At 38.1% G+C, this 21,258-nt stretch overlaps 1 protein-coding gene across 1 annotated transcript in view; it reads right to left on the reverse strand.

The window, feature by feature from the left end:
* LOC127626577 (ras-related protein Rab-26) overlaps positions 1–21,258 on the reverse strand; it is a 123,369-nt gene that overhangs the window by 75,773 nt on the left and 26,338 nt on the right. The window contains exon 3 of the mRNA XM_052102465.1: positions 1,406–1,447. Coding sequence (XP_051958425.1) covers positions 1,406–1,447 — 42 coding nt within the window. The remainder of the gene's footprint in view (positions 1–1,405; positions 1,448–21,258) is intronic.

Consider the following 21,258-nt stretch of genomic DNA (forward strand, 5'->3'; position numbering starts at 1 on the left):
AGGTGAATAAGATTATTAAGCTGTCAATGTGGTTAAATAAAATATGTGGTGGCATCTCTGTGTATCCCTTCACTAGTGCGAGGCATGTGACTAATGGAGCGTTAAATATTAATGACAGCCTCGTTAAACTCTCATTAGAGCTTATCCTTCTAAAGCGCATTTATCGTTTACTTAGTCAATATTATCCAGAGGGGGAAAGAAACAGGGGAACATCCAAATGTTTTACCTAAATGCTTAAAATAGCAAAGATAATTGCTCTGAAATGAAGTAATTAAATTACTCTGATAAAAAAACATGCCAATGGTATAATCTCATAAAACATTAGTAACTTATGTTGTAGGTTAATCACTCTTAATAGTCCTAGTTCTTCAAAGATAGTACATAGAAGTAAATGTGTTTGTGTGAGATATTACAGTATATTGAAACCTTGCTCAAAAGACCAACTTTGACCAGCATAAATGTACAGTGTTCCAGCTGGTGGACCAGTTGGTGAAGCTGGTTGACCAGCATGGTCATGGCTAACTAAAAGTCTTTCTGGCTAAGCCCAGTTGGAATTATGATGGTCTGTCAGCAGGGAATGATTACAGGATAAGTTCACCCTGCCATCATTTACTCACCCTCATGACATTCCCAACCTGTATGACTTTCTTTCTTCTATGGAACACAAAAAGAGACATTTTCAAGAATGTTCTGTTGGCTCTTTAACATGCAATTACAATAAATAGGGACTGGAGCATCAAAAATAATGCAAATGCACCATAAAATACGATATCATTTTCTGAAGTTGTATGATAGATTTTAGAGAGAATTATACTAAATTGTAAGTCATTATTCACTGGAAATCTTAATATCTGTCCAAGTTCTCCTAAAAGAGTTTGTGAGAGTTGATGAAAATAGTACAGTAGTGATGTTCGATTCATGAATGATTTGTAAATTTGATTTGAATCTTTTCAATTAAATAGGTTGATCTTTTTCACAAAACCGGTCTGAATGATTCATTCACTAAATGGACTAATTGGATTCTGTTCAAGTTCACTGACTCAAGAACTCATTAATTCAATAATCCAGTTGCACCAGTTCTCAGGTTTACAGCTCACTGGAGGGGAAGACTATCAGTGAATAATAACTGTTGCTTAGTCACAGCTATCTTTTGACTTAAGATAATTTTATGGAACTTCTTTTTTTAAACTTGAATGCTTGAGTCCTCATTCATTGTAATTGCATGGAAAAGAGCGACCAGTACATTCTTCAAAATGTCTACAATTTGGTTCCATAGAAAAAGGAAAGTCGTACAGATTTAAAAGATCATGAGGGTGAGTAAGAGTTTTTATTTTGGGGTTGAACAAGTTCTTTAACTGGCATTTGCAATTTAATTTAATAGTTGCATAAAATAAATGATACTCACCTGTAGTTTAACCCTCACGCCATCAATATTCAACACCTTATTCTGAAATTAAAGAGAAAATAAAAATCAGTCTTGCAAGTCATGGCTTTTTTTTTTTTTAACTTCCCTGAGATGTCTCGTTACTGTTTACTCTGGATAACTGAGCACCGAAGTGATTCGGTTTGCCTGGCATGCATCGCAGATCCATCATGTGTTTGAAGGTAGTTGTCAGCAGAGTGTGTGTGAGATTGTTTTGATTTTGAGCTTTTATTACCTCCAGAGATATTACCCCCATATGAGATCTGCAGCTACAGAAATACTCAAATCAGCCCATCTGGCACCAACAATCATTCATGCAATTATCTAATCAGCCAATTGTGTGGCAGTAGTGCATAAAATCATGCAGATACAGGTCAGGAGCTTCAGTAAATTTTCACATCAACCATCAGAATGGGGGGAAAAATTATCTCAGTGATTTGGAGCGTGGCATGATTGTTGGTGCCAGATGGGCTGATTGAGTATTTCTGTAACTGCTGATCTCTTGGGATTATCATAAACAACAGTCTCTAAAATATACTCAAAATGGTGCCAAAAGCAAAAAGCATACAGTGAGTGGCAGTTCTGTGGACAGAAATGACTTGTTGATGAGAGAGTTCAAAAGAGAATGGCCAGTCTGGTTAGAACTGACAAAGTCTACGGTAACTCAGATAACCGCTCTGTACAATTGTGGTGAGAAGAACAGCATCTCAGATTGCTATTCTGAAATGCAGGTTGGCGCTATTTGGCGGCACGAGGGGGGCCTACACAATATTGGGCAGGTGGTTTTAATGTTTTATTAGCTAGCAATTGTGCTGTCATCTCCAGTGCCAAGGACAAATGCATGGCATGTGTTGGCATCAAGCTGCCATATAGTTGTAGAGCTGAAGCACACAATAAATTGGAAGGTGTGACACCTTCTTAAAAAGGTCTATTTTAGGCTTACTCTGCAAAACAGTGGGATGGCTGAGCCATCAGTACTTGGGTCAGGAGTTAGGACAGCTTTCACTGCATAAGAACATTACGATACTTGTTGGTGATGCATCATCATAATCCTGCTGTCAAACTGAGGTAGAAAGAAACTAAATGACACACCGAGAAAGTTTCATTCAGGAAAAAACAAACAATAACACCATATAGACAATATATTAAAGCATTAAGCCATGAGAGGATGTGGATTATAGTGATTTAAGGGTAAGGGTTGTTCTTAGGCACAACATGAAACTTGCTTTTATAAAACGACAACAACAGCAATATGATAAAACAGAACAATATTCAATAAATAGTTACATTTACTACAGGAATAAACAATTCTTCCACCAAGTAATAGTTCATTTCACTATACATAGAAGATAATGTTTACAAAAGAAATGCTAGGTGACATACTTCCAGGTTCTTTTGGCACCCCAGAAAAGAAATGCCTTCAGTGGGTGCTTTGTTCAAATTGAGCTAAAAATGTCCAAAAAGTGCTGAAACATCCAGTTTCCAAAATATTATTGGAGATTTGGGCTTATTTAAATTTCCATCAGGATCAGTGGATCAGAACAAACTCAGTATTTGACATAAATTATGTTTCATGGATCACTGTCAATCTTAGTGCATCTGCAGGGCAAACATTTGCAGGACATTTCCATGACATTTTATGAGCCCAACAAATGCAATATTTAAGCAAAAGCTTAAATTCATTTAAATCAAGCTTTTACTTCAGCATTTCGGTGTATTTTTCGGTGTATTTTTTATGGTAGTTTCTTACCTCCAGATAAGCAGTTTGCTGGCACACTGTGATTATTAATCCCCGTAAAGATGTGACTCAGTTAAATAAATACATAGTCTGTATGTGCTACTGGCCTATTGAATCAAGTAAAGTTTTGTTGATAGTTCAAAAGAACCCACACATATTTTTAACATCCATTTTATTATTCCTTGTTAGATTGGTTGATGTTTTCAAGGTGTATTCAGAAAGCACTGCAATAAACATACCGATCTCATCGATTAACCTTCCTATTCTGTTCGGTCATTTTTAACCTAAATAAAAATTTCTGATGTAATAAAAGTACTTTTGTTTATCTGAGCGGTAAAAGACTTTTTGACTTTTCCTCTACTCACCATCTGAACACACACAAAAAATAGACTTGATTCGATTAGTCTAAGTGGTCGTTAAAAAAAAAGTAATACCTTTGCTGTTCGTGGTCAAAATTGACCGACCATAGGAAATAAGAGGGAAAGCTAAAAACTAGATATTTTTTTTAATTTATTTGTCAAATAAATATATAAATCAGCCACAATGCAGAAAAAAACATATAGAAATGAAGGGGTGAGACTTTACAATGTGCAGAGAGCAAAAACATACACCCTCTCCAAGTTACATAAATGTAATAATTTGCATATGCACATGAATGGTAAAATTGAGAAATTTATATGCAAATAAGATCTACAAAACATAAAATCTTAAAAATAGGTCAAAATATATTTTTGGAATGTAATAGCAATCAAAGATAATAATAAATTGACCTGGCACATTTGTTTCTCAGAGAAAGAGTCCGATTCCAATTGAACACCAATTCAAGGTGTGTATTGTTAGTACATGTTAGGTGATACATCCAGCTCAAGGTGTACAGTATATCGCTATAACAGCCGGAAAAGGAAGAGGTCCCTTGGCACTTGTTAGTTTGGGTCATAAATAGGGAGGACAGTGGATACATCCAGTACCTCAGAGCAAAACCCTACACTTCTGTCTCACAGAGTCTGAGAGCCCAGCCAATTAGACACTGTGAGAGGAGAAGCTTATGTAACAGCCAAATCCTGAATCAAATTTGCAAAGATGTGGACAAAGCCTTCAAAAAACAAACACTTCTTATAACAAAGTTGTAAATGAGCCATTTTTAGGCCTTAAGTAGTGAAAGGATATCAGTTCCACATTATAAACGGTCTCGAGGGAAAGTCGAATTAAGCACATTAAATGCTTTTGATATTTAATAAATAAAATGACTATTTTAAATGTGGTGTGACAAATTAATTTGCACAAAAAGTACAAAGTCATTGTAGTATCTCATTCAAACAGTCCCAAAAGCTGCATTCATGATAATTATAATAGTTTTAGATTGAGTATATCATGTCACCCTGCAGGACATGTCAACTTTATTAGAAGTATAAATACTTGGAAGGTTTTCATGTAAACTAATCTTCTTCACTGAGGAAAAACTAGCTTAATGAGTCTAATTAAATCACAAACTAATGGTTTGTTTTGTTCCTCTGTGTTGGTTTAGTCCCCGTCTATGTCATCAGTCAGTGTCTGTAGGGGATGTTTTAGTCAATCAAAAGTCTGAAAATCCCCTGGTGTTGAAATGTGCTGCTCTGTTTATGCTGTCAGAACATTCACTCTGCTGCAGGTGATGCTACACAAATACTGACATCAACTTCAGCAACAGCTACTGTAATGGTTTGCTTTTTAATTAGTTTTCGTTAGCTTCTCCGTATCACAAAATAGGTCCACTGATTGGTGAAATGCTAACTGTTACATCAGAACATGACTGACACAATGATGTTGTGCTACGGTGCATTGATGAAGGGTGTCATATTCATCATTTTTGTAGCTTTGTATTCCTTTTACAGTGTTTTTTTAGTAGTAGTAATTTAGTTTTGAATAACCATTTTCCACCTTCTCTCTGAAACTTAGAATGAAATTGTCTTTTTTTGTTGATGTATTTTTCAGGCTTCTGTAAATGATTGTATCTACACTTACATGGCCTCAAAGTTGCTTACAGATCATTCACTGACCATCTGATGCATATTGCACGCAAACCTGATAAACAATTATTTAAATCGCAAACTCCAGTCCACAAAACAGTGGTTGGTTGCTTTACGTGTCAGTCAGGCAATCCTTTCCCGTCTAAGTTTGCAGTTCTTTGCCAGAATATGCTGCAAAGTGGACCACACTTTTAGCTGCAAGTCAAGAGTTTGGCTACATGAGACTAACCCTTACATAACTGATTCATGTCGCTGAATAATATTCAATAGTCTATTATCTACACTGTTCAACCACAGGGTAACATATTTCATCTTTTGAAGAAAGATGATTAAATCCATTAAATGAAGAGGGTAAATGTGCCGTATACAGTATAATAATAATAGGATAATGAGTATGTTAAGGTTAAAGGACTCATTTGAAGATATAAGGAGACAGAGAGATTCTAGTGAATCACTCAGGAATTAAAAGCTTAATATAATCAGTAAGATGTCACAGATGTCAAGAAATGCCCAGTGATCTTGTCGGTCAAAAATCACTTAGTAGGGTTGGTATTCAGAACCAGTTACATTAAAAATAATAATAATAATAATAATTAAATGCTAGAACTAAATAATTTTCATGACATTTGGTTCTGTTAATACTTCTGGAGTCTGCATTTTTCGAAACAACAGAGCAAAATAGTTATAATACAGAGTTCACATTATACCAAATTTAGTTGTGGCCTTGCAGTCTGAATTGAATGTGATGAGGCCGAAAGACTGGGCGTCATGATATAATACAAAGACGATACATAGATTATACATCTTTCTATTGCAGTGTCCTTGTTGCCAAAACCAGACATCTACTGAGGCACAACCAGCCTTGTGAACGACCAACTCTTTTGAGCTGGTTCTTTTTAATGAATCAGTCAAAAATAATCAAAAATCATGTAAATTGATCATTTGCTGAATCAGTTGTTAATATTAACATAACCACAATTTTTACTTTCGTCATGTGATGTTAACTCAAAATGAACCGTTACTGTGTAATAAGTAAAAACAGTGCAATTACAGACTGATTGTTCATATACAGAAAAATATGTTAAAAATACAATTTCAAAATTGAAATATGTTACTAAAAGTTTTGTACACAAGTGTGACAGTGCAAAACAGCTACAACGAGACAAAGTATTCCGTGCTCAGTGAGGTTCAAATGATCTGCAAAGATCACACTGTCAGAATCTCCTCTTCATCAGTCAGTAAAACATTAACTCCACCCTAAACCTCACAGCTGTATCATCATATTGACATTATGGCTGCAGGTGGCAGAGAGCAGCTAAACATGTTTTAATTACCTTCAGAGCACCTGGGCGACACAGCGGCAGTGTAGACAGACATATACACAAATGATGCAGCCCCGCTTCAGTTTTTCATATCTTTCAGATAAACCATCTGAGGTATACACATTGCACATGGTCTACAGCAGTGATTCTCAACCAAAAAATGGGTCCCAAGTCTGTTCTGAAATGGTCATGGAGAGCTGGGAAAAAACATTGATAAATGCAAATAACCATATAATCATGCATTTAAAATAGCTAAGTATATTGGTTTATACAATTTAAATTAAGCAAGGTAGGGTGTTAGTAATTTTACCAATTAGGTATGGTGCGAAGCAAGCTGTGCATTCACTCCCTCTGGTAAAATCACTGTAATTCATAGCCTCCAGGCGGCTTACTGGTTGTATAAAGAGGCAGCAACAGCAGTATGATGAAATGTTCAATAAATAGTAAATCTATTAATATTATTTATCTACATATACAATTCTTCTATAGGCTGCCAAGCTATGTAGCAACATTAATACAGATTGTGCATTCACAGGAGTGTGCTTATTGGCCATTTAACTACTATGTACTTGCATTGTACTTATATTTAAATTACTTAATTTAATTACATCAGTAGTTACACTGTTAACCTTACCCCTAACCCTAACCCAACCCTTGTCCTAATCTAAACTAGGGATGTACACGAGAAGTCGAATATTCGAATATTCATTCTGCAATAATTATTCAAATAGTAAAAATACTATTCGAATTTAGCAAAGTTGTGCTTTGCTGGCCATATATACAGTGAGATGCATGTTAAATTCTGAACACACAAACTAAAGCTGGCAGTTATAACAGAATGGGTGGCGCTGTTGAGTGTGGACACAAGTTGATCACATTTGATGAGCAAACGGTTGTCAATATGTTCAGATGTACACCAGATAAGTGGGTTATTGTGATAATGTGGCTTACTGTGAGAAAGCTGGGCTCCTGTTTAAATGTAATGGATAAGCGGTGTACAATTTACTCTCATATATGTGCAGCTCATCAGAAAGCAGCGTCCCTGTAGCAACGTAATCCCCGCAACGCTTCTGTAAACAACAAACATGGCATCCGAGAAAAACTTTGTTAGCTGAGGTAAGGGACATCCCATAATATATACTGGTGTGTATAAATGAGTATAGTTTACAGAGCACGTGGATATGCTTGTTTTTCTCAACAAAAACATGACATGAGATACAAAATAAATATGATATCTATTATATGCCAAGTATTTATACTTGTCCTGTACGTTAACTGCATCAGTCTACTTCATTAGCGGTTTATTTTTCTTCACTTTGCGACAGCTTAAATGCTTTCATTCTATCCTTTTTTGGTTTTCACGCATTGTTTGTTTAAATATATATATACATGATATAAGCTTGTTTTGATTATAATTAGAAGCTTGTTTTTTTTTAATGGTGACACAACCTTTAAGAGTACAAAAATTATTTTGCAACGTCTCTTTCTCATTAATTACCTTCATTTAAATAATAGAATATTCGAATATTGTTTTTTTTATGAGCTTAAATATTCGAATATCAAATTATTGATGAATGCCTATCTCTAATCTAAACTCTTACCATAAATCCTAACCCTACCCCTAAAGCTACCCGTACCTCAACCTCAGTAGCAGCAAATGTGAATATTGTGAGTTACACAATAAGTACATTGTATTGTATGATTTTAATATTAAAACATAGTAGTTAAAGAAACTGTACCTGTAATATAAAGTGTGACCAAAACCTTATGTATGGTAGTAAAATAAGACAGATGCCATTTTGGGCAGGTAGCGTGACATGCCCATAACCTTGAAAACCATGAACAAAACTAAGCAAGAATGCACTTTTAGTTCAACTACACATGAAAATGCTGTCATCATTAACTCACACTCATGTTATGCCACACTTGAATGACTTACTTTCTTCTGTGGAACATATAAAGAGATGTTAGGCATGAAACTTTCATTTTCTGGAAAAAGATGAAATGGTGACAGAGGCTAACATACTGGCAAACATGTAATTTTGTGTTCATTGGAAAAAAAGAAAGTCATATGGGTTTGGAACAACATGGGTGAGTGAATCAGTACAGAACTTTTATTTTTGGGTGAACAATCCCTTTAAATACAGGTGAGGGATTTATTTGTATTGAGTCACCACTTGAGGTCTAAAAAAGCAAAACCACTTGAGAATCGCTGACCCACATTATCTAGGTGTAGGCAATTCCCCCCTATAAATTCTCTGTCATTGTTCTCCGTCTATTTTTCTCCCTCCCTCTTTTTCTCTCTGGCTCTCGTTGTCTCTCTCCTTCTCAAGAGTTGAGTGGGTTTAAAGGCTGTTCCTGAAGAGGCCTTTGAAGGAGGATAGGGTAATGAGAGGGCCACAAACTTCAAAAAGCCTGACCTGCAATTTCACTTCCTTCTTTCACCCAACAATCACTTAACTTTTTGAGCTCTCGTATCTCCAGTTTTCACAAATTTGTTACTCTTTCTTCTGGTACCTGCCTCTCTTCCAGCCTTCTCACCTTGACACGTTATTTCCCTTTTTTCATTGTTAGCTCAGCTAATAAAGCAGACATGTGTCATTTCTGGATCACTAGCTTCATCCAAACAAAAATCACAAAAATAATCACAGTTTTCAACAGGGTTCTGAAAAACTCCCCTCGTTTACCATTGGTCAGAGAAACCTATAGTTCCGCCCCAAACTCAGAACACTGGTTGAGTATAATTTGCTGTGTCAGGCTGATTTGATGCTCCAAAAAAGTTTTTTTTATATAAAGAACTTAGAATTGTCTCTGCATAAAAAGATAGAAGGATGTATTTTAACACTGAAAATGGGACTTGAGATCAAAGTGTTTGCATATTCTGGTCATCTGTTGGGTAACTTTAATTTGACTGTCTAACAGAGACTATTTAGCAGAGATGGCTCACTTCTATTAAAATGAATGGGATAAATTGAAATGCCCAACGGTCAACAGATGAAGAAAAGAAAGTCTCGCCTTAGAGGTAAAAGAGCCAATCAATCACCTTTTAGATGCAGACATCGCCTGTCAATCAACTCAAAAACGCACATGCACACTATTTATCCACCTTATTTTTCAATGTATTTTTTTAGAATGTGGACCACTTCCGGTATAAGCTATTTTAGCGATACAAAAATACTAAATAACGCTGCTTTATATTACAGGCTGGCAATAAATGTCGACATATTATTATCATTAATTACTATTTTCATAAACGCATTGGTTCAGAGTGAGTATATTTTTACCGTTAATCACATTTTGCCATTGTTTCATCACACAGTGTTGCACAGGCAGAATGAATTAAATCAGGTGACACGGACAGTCCTCCTCGCCATCTGACATGCCTCCACAAACTTTACACAACCAGCAGAGAGGAGAAAGCCACTGGTAAAATGCTGCTTCAACTTTCTTTGCACCAAAACTGCATTGTTTCATCTTGACAAAATAATAAATTTTACACTCCGTTCTTGGCAGAGAGCATTCTTTGTTTCATAGAGGTGTATAATAAACAGACATGCAGAAATTTATTTTTTTTGTGTAATATAATAATAATTTATGACACCAGTGTCATCAGATTTTACTGCTGATTTGAAATATGTTCTTTCATCGTAATCTTGACCAACCGTTTTGGAGATTTCAGTCTTTCTCCATTCAAGTAGATAGGAGATGCTCTGGTATGCTGTTTGTTTACATAGAAAAATAGCTACCCAGCCTGCCTGAAAGTGTTCCAATGAAGGCCGCAGAGTGTTAAAAAGACTTAACTATTGGTCTGTGTTGCTTCTGAAATGCTTAAAAGCCCAGCCTGAGAAGATTAACAGATGTCCCACTTATCATTTGTTTCCAATTTCAGATCTGTTGTTTCCTACTTGTGGAAAGTACCCTATTGCTAACTCTGTGTGTCCAGTGCTGTAGATCACTGAGTAGCTAATTGGTGTGTGGATGGACACTCTCACAATCAACCCCAATGACCTGCTGTGTTCAGAACACCGACAGGTGCTTATTAATATTCATGGCAAGCCAATGCAAAAAAAACAAAAGCTGCTGGGCTGGACCAGCTGTCACTCAAACTCTCAGAAACTGGCAAAGCAACTTATGAATATTCATCAGCACTCCACTGCAAAACTCCTTAAGAGCTGAACAAACATCTCCGCCACAATTTTCCTGATTCTGATCTCCTGTAAATGCTTTATATGCAATTAAATGAGCTGACAACTCAATTAGTCTCTAAATGTATTCAGGATACAATGTGAACCTGAGGACACAGTTGTTGCTGTGCCAGTTGCTTAATCGTGCTCAAAATAGGGTGACTGACCTTTTCAGTAGACCTTAAATGATTGATGAAATGACATCTTTGACACTGACATAGTGACACAGAGATGAAGTGTGTGGTATGTCCATTAATTCACATGTACACATTCCATAAGTATAAGTCCAATTGCAAAATACACTCACCTAAAGTATTATTAGGAACACCTGTTAAATTTCTCATTAATGCAATTATCTAATCAACCAATCACATGGCAGTTGCTTCAATGCATTTAGGGGTGTGGTCCTGGTCAAGACAATCTCCTGAACTCCAAACTGAATGTCAGAATGGGAAAGAAAGGTGATTTAAGCAATTTTGAGTGTGGCATGGTTGTTGGTGCCAGACGGGCCGGTCTGAGTATTTCACAATCTGCTCAGTTACTGGGATTTTCACGCACAACAATTTCTAGGGTTTACAAAGAATGGTGTGAAAAGGGAAAACATCCAGTATGCAGCAGTCCTGTGGGCTGAAAATGCCTTGTTGATGCTAGAGGTCAGAGGAGAATGGGCCGACTGATTCAAGCTGATAGAAGAGCAACTTTGACTGAAATAACCACTGCTACAACCGAGGTATGCAGCAAAGCATTTATGAAGCCACAACACGCACAACCTTGAGGCGGATGGGCTACAACAGCAGAAGACCCCACCGGGTACCACTCATCTCCACTACAAATAGGAAAAAGAGGCTACAATTTGCAAGAGCTCACCAAAATTGGACAGTTGAAGACTAGAAAAATGTTGCCTGGTCTGATGAGTCTCGATTTCTGTTGAGACATTCAGATGGTAGAGTCAGAATTTGGCGTAAACAGAATGAGAACATGTACCCATCCTCTGATGGCTACTTCCAGCAGGATAATGCACCATGTCACAAAGCTCGAATCATTTTAAATTGGTTTCTTGAACATGACAATGAGTTCACTGTACTAAAATGGCCCCCACAGTCACCAGATCTCAACCCAATAGAGCATCTTTAGGATGTGGTGGAACGGGAGCTTCGTGCCCTGGATGTGCATCTCACAAATCTCCATCAACTGCAAGATGCTATTCTATCAATATGGGCCAACATTTCTAAAGAATGCTTTCAGCACCTTGTTGAATCAATGCCACGTAGAATTAAGGCAGTTCTGAAGGCGAAAGGGGGTCAAACACAGTAATAGTATGGTGTTCCTAATAATCCTTTAGGTGAGTGTATAATAACCAGTATACAGTACAATATCTAATATGATAAAAAAAATATAAAAAAAGAAATCCATCATACATAGTAGATAGAGTGCCCAGAATGTGCTGATTTACTCAGTATACTTACATGTAAATGACAAAATCTGCAGAAAGTTATTTGCATTTGATTCTGTTCAGAATTCACGGAAAGTGAATAAAACAAGAGTCGTTCAAGCAGGAAATTACAGTCTCACAATGGCCACCAATTTTCCCCTTTCAGCAAATTAGTTAGGGCGAATGTTATGTAATGAAGCAACTCAACTTTCCTGAGTAGAGAAGATCTTTGACAAAAAAAAAGAACAAGAAAATAATTTTATACTCAGTTGTCACTAAATTTCTTAGGCCAAATAATTAAACTTTTAAGACAAAAATGCCAAAGGATGATGTTTCTGTAAAGTGCAGTTTTTAAGCTTTCAACTAGTGTCTTATTTAAAACATATTTGTCATAATTGTGAAGAGAGGTTGATGAGATTTACAGGTGAAACTCGAAAAATTAGAATATCGTGCAAAAGTTCATTAATTTCAGTAATTCAACTTAAAAGGTGAAACTAATATATTATATGGACTCATTACAAGCAAAGTAAGATATTTCAAGCCTTTATTTGATATAATTTTGATGATTATGGCTTACAGCTTATGAAAACCCCAAATTCAGAATCTCAGAAAATTAGAATATTACATGAAATCAATAAAAAAGGATTTTAAATACAGAAATGTCGGCCCTCTGAAAAGTATAATCATTCATATGTACTCAGTACTTGGTTTGGGCCCCTTTTGCATTAATTACTGCCTCAATGCGGCGTGGCATGGATGCTATCAGCCTGTGGCACTGCTGAGGTGTTATGGAAGACCAAGATGCTTCAATAGCGGCCTTCAGCTCTTCTGCATTGTTTGGTCTCATGTCTCTCATCTTTCTCTTGGCAATGCCCCATAGATTCTCTATGGGGTTCAGGTCAGGCGAGTTTGCTGGCCAATCAAGCACAGTAATACCATGGTCATTGAACCAGGTTTTGGTACTTTTGGCAGTGTCAAGTGTCAGTGTACTTTTGGTGCCAAGTCCTGCTGGAAAATGAAGTCAGCATCTCCATAAAGCTTGTCTGCTGAAGGAAGCATGAAGTGCTCTAAAATGTCCCGGTAGACGGCTGCGTTGACTCTGGACTTAATAAAGCACAGTGGACCAACACCAGCCGATGACATGGCTCCCCAAACCAACACAGACTGTGGAAACTTCACACTGGACTTCAAGCATCTTGGATTGTGTGCCTCTCCATTCTTCCTCCAGACTCTGGGACCTTGGTTTCCAAATGAGATGCAAAATTTGCTCTCATCAGAAAAGAGGACTTTGGACCACTGAGCAACAGACCAGTTCTTTTTTTCTTTAGCCCAGGTAAGAAGTTTGACATTTGAAGCCCATGTCCAGGACCCGTCTGTGTGTGGTGGCTCTTGATGCAGTAACTCCAGCCTCAGTCCACTCCTTGTGAAGCTCCCCACACATTTGAATGGCCTTTTCCTGACAATCCTCTCCAGGCTACGATCATCCCTGCTGCTTGTGCACCTTTTTCTTCCACACTTTTCCCTTCCACTTAACTTTCTATTAATGTGCTTTGATACAGCACTTTGAGAACATCTAACTTCTTTTGCAATTACCTTTTGAGGCTTTCCCTCCTTGTGGAGGGTGTCAATGATGGTTTTCTGCACAACTGTCAGGTCAGCAGTCTTCCCCATGATTGTGAATTCAACTGAACCAGACTGAGAGACCATTTAAAGGCTCAGGAACCCTTTGCAGGTGTTTAGCTGATTAGAGTGTGACACTTTGAGCCTACAATACTGAACCTTTTCACAATATTCTAATTTTCTGAGATTCTGAATTTGGGGTTTTCATAAGCTGTAAGCCATAATCATCAAAATTATATCAAATAAAGGCTTGACATATCTTACTTTGCTTGTAATGAGTCTATATAATATATTAGTTTCACCTTCTAAGTTGAATTACTGAAATTAATGAACTTTTGCACGATATTCAAATTTTTCGAGTTTCACCTGTATAATTTGTCCCCCACACTTTTTGGATTGTTCTTATACTCCTGGATATGACACTGAAATACATTTTTTACACTGTAAGACATTTTCTCAAATTTCGATGAAACTACATCTTTTACAAATTATGTTATTCCTAATTTCAGACAAGAATGGGTGGGGACTTAAAAACAGGGACACCCTCCACATCTCTCAGTTTGAGACTGGAAAATTCTGGAGACCTATGCATAGACTCCTTAACAATTCTGCAGGTAATTTAGAGCTTGTTAATGTCACGGGCTGAAACAGGACACTATCTTTGCACTTTCATTTTAAACATATATTCAGCTCAATCTATAATGCTGGATTTTACAGCACACATATCACCATCCCAAACCATCCGGTAATTACACTCTTCTCATTACCTTCAATGGCACTGAAGCATTTCTCATTAAGGGGACAGAGAATTACCTCTGCGTTTCACATAGCCATTATATATGGTTGTTAGGTTAGTCACACCTTTGAGTAATTAACCTTTTCTCTTGGAGTGGTAATTATATGTATCAAGGTAAATAATAACTGTATTCATAAAGTCTGTGTTCATCCCTGGCTGTAAAAACAATGACAAGAAGAGTCAATTACGCATACTCCACGCAGCTAATTAACTCTTATTGCATTTTTGGGTTAATGGATTCATACACATTAAAGAGTTTGCAATCAGTTAATTCTACAAAGCTGAGTATTAAATGTTCTCTACTGGTGGAATGGGAACTTCAGTGCATTTACACGTGTTTTATATCACAGAAGCCTGTTTGAGTAACGAAGGACAGGAATTTTGCTTACATTTTTTATATTTTTTTATATCAAGTACTATAAATGCCAATGTCACTTATCAATACCAATACCTCTATAACATGATTTTTTTTTCATGAGGATATAACTGATAATTATAGCCATTTCACATTACAATTGAAAGCCATTGTTTTTAACATTAAAAGACCCCATTAAATGGCTTGACGAGTAGTTTTCTTCAGCCTGATCTCATGAAAATGACAAGTCTGTAGTTATAACAGAATGGGTGGCGCTGTTGAGTGTGGACACAAGTTGATCACATTTGATGAGCAAAAGGTTCTGTCAGTACATTCAGATGTACACAGGATAAGCGGGTTATTGTGATAATGTGGCTTACTGTGAGAAAGCTTGGTTCCTGTTTAAATATACTGGATAAGCGGTGTACACTTTACTCTCATATATGTGCAGCTCACTGAAAATGACATTTTTACAAAATGAAATTACATGCTACATTACATGTTTGGCTGCAGTTTCCCTGTGAAATGTCCAGCAAGGGGTGCCAAAAGCAAGTGAAATTTTGTCGTAATCAAACGAAAATGTTAAGGTGAACGTTAGATGGAGATTTTAATGGGTAAAACGTACCTCCGTAACCCAAAACTTTAACCTAAACCTAACCAATAATGTCCTAAAAGCAAATGAGAGGTACACAAAAAGACATCCTTAGCCCTAACAAGCATCCACATCTAACCGGTAGTGTCCTAAAAACAAGTTAGACATAAAAAGCAAACATTCTGAAGTTACCACGTCATTTCGTGTCGCTTCTATGACACTTTAGTATCACGTGTCAGCAGCTGTTCTTGGCTGGTCTTGAACAGCGGTCCTCCGAGTTTAAAGTCCAACACTCTATCAAGTGAGCTTGAAAAAACTATTACTCACACACTGCTTTTTATCACCTCGAAGCCTATGAAAAGCATTTATTTTCATACAAAATAATAAAATAACTAGTTTAAAAAAAACATTTCAGGATTTATATATTTATGAGGAAAATATCCTCTTGAAACAACATCAGTATTGAAAGTATCAATTCTTCAAGATTGATCCACCCACTTCTATCGCCTACTTACATCAGCGTACAAAACCGATATATCGGTATACCGGTTAATTGGTGCTGATAGTTGGTTTTTTGTAACTTTTGGGGAAAATCTATGCCGATAGTTTTTTTTATTTCGTTTTTTTTATTCCCCTGTGGCTGGCGTTGGATGATTCTACAGTAAAAATGGCTTGGTTCTACAGTATTTCAGCGGCCTCTAGAAGTGAAATTAAAAAAAAAACCTGACTGACAACATTCACCCATATTTTTATCCTCACTTCATTACAAACGTACTTAATCTAGTGAATATATAGGCTATAAAAACCTACATTTGTTAAATAGTTAAATATAGAGTATTTTAACAGAGCCATTTCTGTCACTTCAAAATAAGAGTCCCAAAATAAGTGTATTTCTTGTTCATAGTCCTGCATTATGCTCCAAATCTTAATTTTTTTCATTTTGTTTGGACAATAAGTAAGAAAAGGCTAAGAAACTTTTTTTAATTTATATAAATCAGTTTTAAAAACTGTTGGCCGATTAATCAGTTATCGGTCCTTTTCACCACCTTAGTTATCCGTATCTGCAAAATCCCCTATCGGTAGGCCTCTACAATGAAGAGGCTCTGCTATTGAACTAATGCTCACAGAGTGAACAAGTCAATACTGAATAGATGCCCATATAAAGGATGAGCAAGAAAGCCAAGCAAACGAGACATGAAGTTTTCTTTTATTCAAAGTTTACTTTTTCCAATTACTAATCTCTGAGACTGAGGTCACTGGGGAGTGGAAGTGGATGACGTTATCAACTAGACCTTGACATTAAAACTAGTTTCTGTGCGGCTTCAGGTTTACTAATCTGTCATCTCTCTTTTTGGTTGGAATGGGAGGCCATGACAGCTGTCCTCTATGCCTGCTGAATAAGAGTCCCTGATTAAAGCAGAGGTAGGCTACGTCTCCATAAACATTTACAGTGTCTCTCATGTACAGTATATGCCTCTGCAATCACTCTGGTACCTCTACACACACAAACAGAGAGATCTGCAGAGTCAATGCACACAAGAATTCAATCATTTAAACAGATTCCCACAACCAGGGAAAAGATTCCAATTCAGACAACATCAACAGAATTAAATGCAGCCCTGTTTACAACAGATATGAACATGCACCTCAGGTAATTTTATCATAAATGGCAAGTAGACATTACTGTTTACAACTGGTGCTAATATGTATTTCAGATGCATCTCCTGTGACCACTTGTGATTGGATTTTGTTAAGGTGAGGGTCTGACTGTGTACTGCACATCACTTACTATGTCAGTATGTTACAGCATGTGGATAAAACACATAAATATGGAATCTTCTTCAAACAGTATAAGCAGCTTTCAGAACCTGGTCATTTTGTTCAATTTCTTTGACAGTGGTTGTTACATTACTTTAGGAGGAACACCCCAACATTGACCCCGGTCACCATTCTAAACAGCACTGTGGCAGCAGTGGAGTCATTCAGGTTCCTGGGCTCTACCATCTCACAGGACCTAAAGTGGAAGACCCACATTGTCTCCATTGTGAAAAAGGCTCAGCAGTGCTTGTACCCTCCTTCACCAGTTGAGGAAGTTCAACCTGCCACAGGCACTGCTGATAAAGTTCTTCTCAACAGTCATTGAGTCTGTCCTCTGCACTTCAATAACTGTCTGGTTTGGTTCAGCTATGAAATCCGACATCAGAAGACTAAAAGGACAGTTCGGACTACTGAGTGGATTATTGGTTGCCCCCTGCCCCCCCCTTCAAGAACTTCACACTTCCAGATTGAGGGAAAGGGCTGGAAAAATCACTCTGCACCCCACTCACCCAGTCCATCTCCTTTTTGAACTGTTGCCTTCTGGATGGCACTACAGAGCACTGAGCACCAGAACCGTCAGGCACAAGAACAGTTTTTCCCTCAGGCTATCCATCCCATGAACAGTTAAAACTGCCCCATTGAGCAATAATTATGTGCAATACACAGCTTATTTATATTTATCCAACATTCCCTACCTCTTCTGCCATTACGTTCCCTTGCATCTGTATATATCAGATTTGTACATACACGTGTGTGTGTGTGTGTGTGTGTGTCTATAGATGTCTTATTGTGTATTTCTATACTTATACGTTCTATACTTATATTTTCTATTCACTTTTCATTATTATTCTATTAATATATCTTGTTGTTGTTTTTTTGTGCACTGGAGGCTCCTGTCACCAAGACAAATTCCTTGTATGTGTAAGCATACTTGGCAATAAAGCTCATTCTGATTCTGAATGTATTGTAATAAAAATAACTACAGTAACTATGGGGTTTTTTTGGCAGAAACTATGGTTACCATTATATTTTTTGGTACTGGAGTTAATGCTGAGATATGGGGTCTGTTCCAAAATTTTGTGAGCTGCCTTGGTGTCTCTTGCCTACATAGGCTGCTGTTTTTATGGCAGCATCCTTACGGAAATGTAAGTGCACAGTAGTTCTAGCGGAAAGACTAGCAGCTGTACATCATCGCACCATTAGCTGGGTAATTCCCAGCCAATCACATGTAAGCCATTGCTTTATAAGTCTGCTCACAATCTATCACATTGCTGTTTCAGTGTGCTAATGCGGAAAATAGACATGTTTCAAATTCCCCAGGCCACAGGAGAACCAGTGCACAGAACATCTCTGGAAGCCCACCTTCCCTGTCCAATGACGTCATCACTTCATCTCAACTTCTGCCCACATCAAACCCATGGGGAGTAAACAATCAGCAAACCCGGATCTTCATCCATATCTCATTCACTTAGGAGATCTCTCTCAATCGAGCCACCACATCCTCAATCGGAGCTGGTTTCCATCAGAAATAAGCTCAGTTATTATCATATCCATCAAATGCATTCAGATTTAGTCATGGGTCTAGGCCTTCCGTTGCCATGCTGCCTGTTCATCATGAAGTTGCAGTGCTGTCTGTTCATCATAGCGCATCCGCATCAATATCAAAAGCCAGTATTTCATGTCTACAGCGCATTCACTCTCATAGTAATGGCAGGCAATCGCGCAATCTCATGAGGGCAGCTCGGTCAAGGTTAATTGAAATGTCATTCACCGTGCTGCATGCCCGAGAGTTTCCCATCAGGGAATTAAGATAATTATTTAGGCATATTATCACGTACACTCAGTGCTTATTGTACGGGGTCCCATTACTCAATTCAGTAAGATATCCCCGTTTTGCTGGTCGCCTTCGCCCAAATCACGTAATGGGTGCTTTCCAATACAATTTATCATCCCTATGCCCTTCTCACTAGGAAAGACCAAGCCCATGATGTGGGCATTCCGAGGGAGCATGGCATCACAGTTTAACCTGTTGATGTGCGCCCCCTTTTTGAGCACAAACCATGAAAATGATATACCTGAGTTTAAATGGTTGTATTTACTGGACCCTTTGGAGTATGGACACAGTTGTAGTATCTTTTGAAAGAAGACACTTTGGGCTCAGAATTAATATATTTTGTTATTTTTTAAAGTTAGAGAACTATGAAGTTTATAGTAATGGAAATATTTTGTGCTGAACATGTTTTTATAATAATTAGTTTTTTTTTTTTTAAATCAATAATTAAAGTGCCAAGACAACCCAGAAATACAATGTTCTCAAAGCCACAAGTCTAAAGAAGTTATGTTTCAAATTTGAAGATTATCTAACAAAAATCGCAGGAAGCGTACAGAGTAAAATTAAGGCTCCGCCTCTCAATGTCAACACAAACTCTGACTGCTTGCCTATATGCCACAAACTCTGACTGCTTGCCTTGTCTATTTTTAAAAATAGACTTTGGAGATGGGCTCGTTTTGTTTATAAGACTTTAATATATATGATAATATACAGTTTTACAACATGAATGCTGCTCGTATTGCACAGTTTGTTGAAGAACGATGACAAAGGGTAATTCTTCCAAGCGAGATCTCATGTAAACAATGGAGAACATATCAAGATTTATAATTTTTATGGACAAAAAGTGCTATTGGACGTTTTTCAATGAACCCTTGTCATGGACAATTGAACCAAGTGTGGCAAATTGGATCCATCTGGCGATCACGATTTCATAATAAAGGTATGAAGTCCTGTTATTATATTGCATGTTTTTATCAGTTTTGCTTTGTTTGTTTGAGGGAAGAGCATTCTGCTCTCGCGTTGGAGGGGGGGCGGGTGTGTGCATTGCGATTTGCTTTCGGGCGAAATGAATCAAGCTCGCCTCGCTTACTTCCAGGAGTCAGCACCCACTCTTTCATCGTGGGCTCTTGCATATATCTGGCTGAGGAGCGAGAGACGAGTCCGTCACTATCGCTCGCTCTCTACCCAGATCCAGCTAATCCTTCTCGCAAGCCTGAAGTGCGCCTCTTCATTCACTAGGAGGGCGCTGAACCTCTGTACATTCCACGCATAATAATAAAGCGGCTGAGAAATTACTCAAGGTGGTTATTCGGGCTGTAACCACACTACAGCTAGACTGGCCACGCGAACAAGAGACCCAACCCCCCCAAACTATAAGACAGATTTCTGTCTGGTGGCTAAAAAAAAAACCACACAAGCTTTCTCGCTCATGGAGGAACCCATATACTTCCCGTGTCCACATACCCTCAACATCTTTATACTCGACTATCGTGGGTGCTGAGACACAGGGTATTCTATGATGCCGCCGGTCGAAGAGACGCTTGCGGGCTATCTCTCGCCGGGTTCGGCATCGTCTTTTAAAAATCCCTCCCTCCCCACGAAGCCGTGCAGGACCACCTCCACACTAGTGGGGAAGGCGTATCAAGCGGCGGGTCAGGCTGGTGCTGCTCTGCACACCATGGCGGTGTTGCAGGCATACCATGCTGATCTGCTCAAGGACCTGAGTGCAGGTTCCACGCTCGACGAGGAAGTGTTTTCTGAGCTTCGTTGGCCACAGACCTATCTCTACGTGTGACCAAACAGACAGCCCGTGCTATTGGCCGGTCTATGTCCGCTTTGGTCAGCACGTAAAGACACCTGTGGATAAACCTATCGGGCATCAAGGACAAAGATAAAACTTTTCTCCTTGATGCCCCAATTTCGCCTTCTGGACTTTTTGTAGACGCCATGACTATGGTTATCTCCAGGTTCCATGAGGCAAAAAGCCATGAGGAAGCATTCAGCCAATTCTTCCCTCGCCGCACTCAGGGGGCGGGGCCATCGGCCACCCAGTCCCGCCCCGGTCCTGCTACAAGGGAGGCTCAAAAACAGAGCGGGCGAGTTGTGCTCCCCCTCCTAACGACTGGGGACAGGCTCACCGC

The sequence above is a fragment of the Xyrauchen texanus genome, chromosome 33, assembly GCF_025860055.1.
Source record: "Xyrauchen texanus isolate HMW12.3.18 chromosome 33, RBS_HiC_50CHRs, whole genome shotgun sequence".
NCBI lineage: Eukaryota > Metazoa > Chordata > Actinopteri > Cypriniformes > Catostomidae > Xyrauchen > Xyrauchen texanus.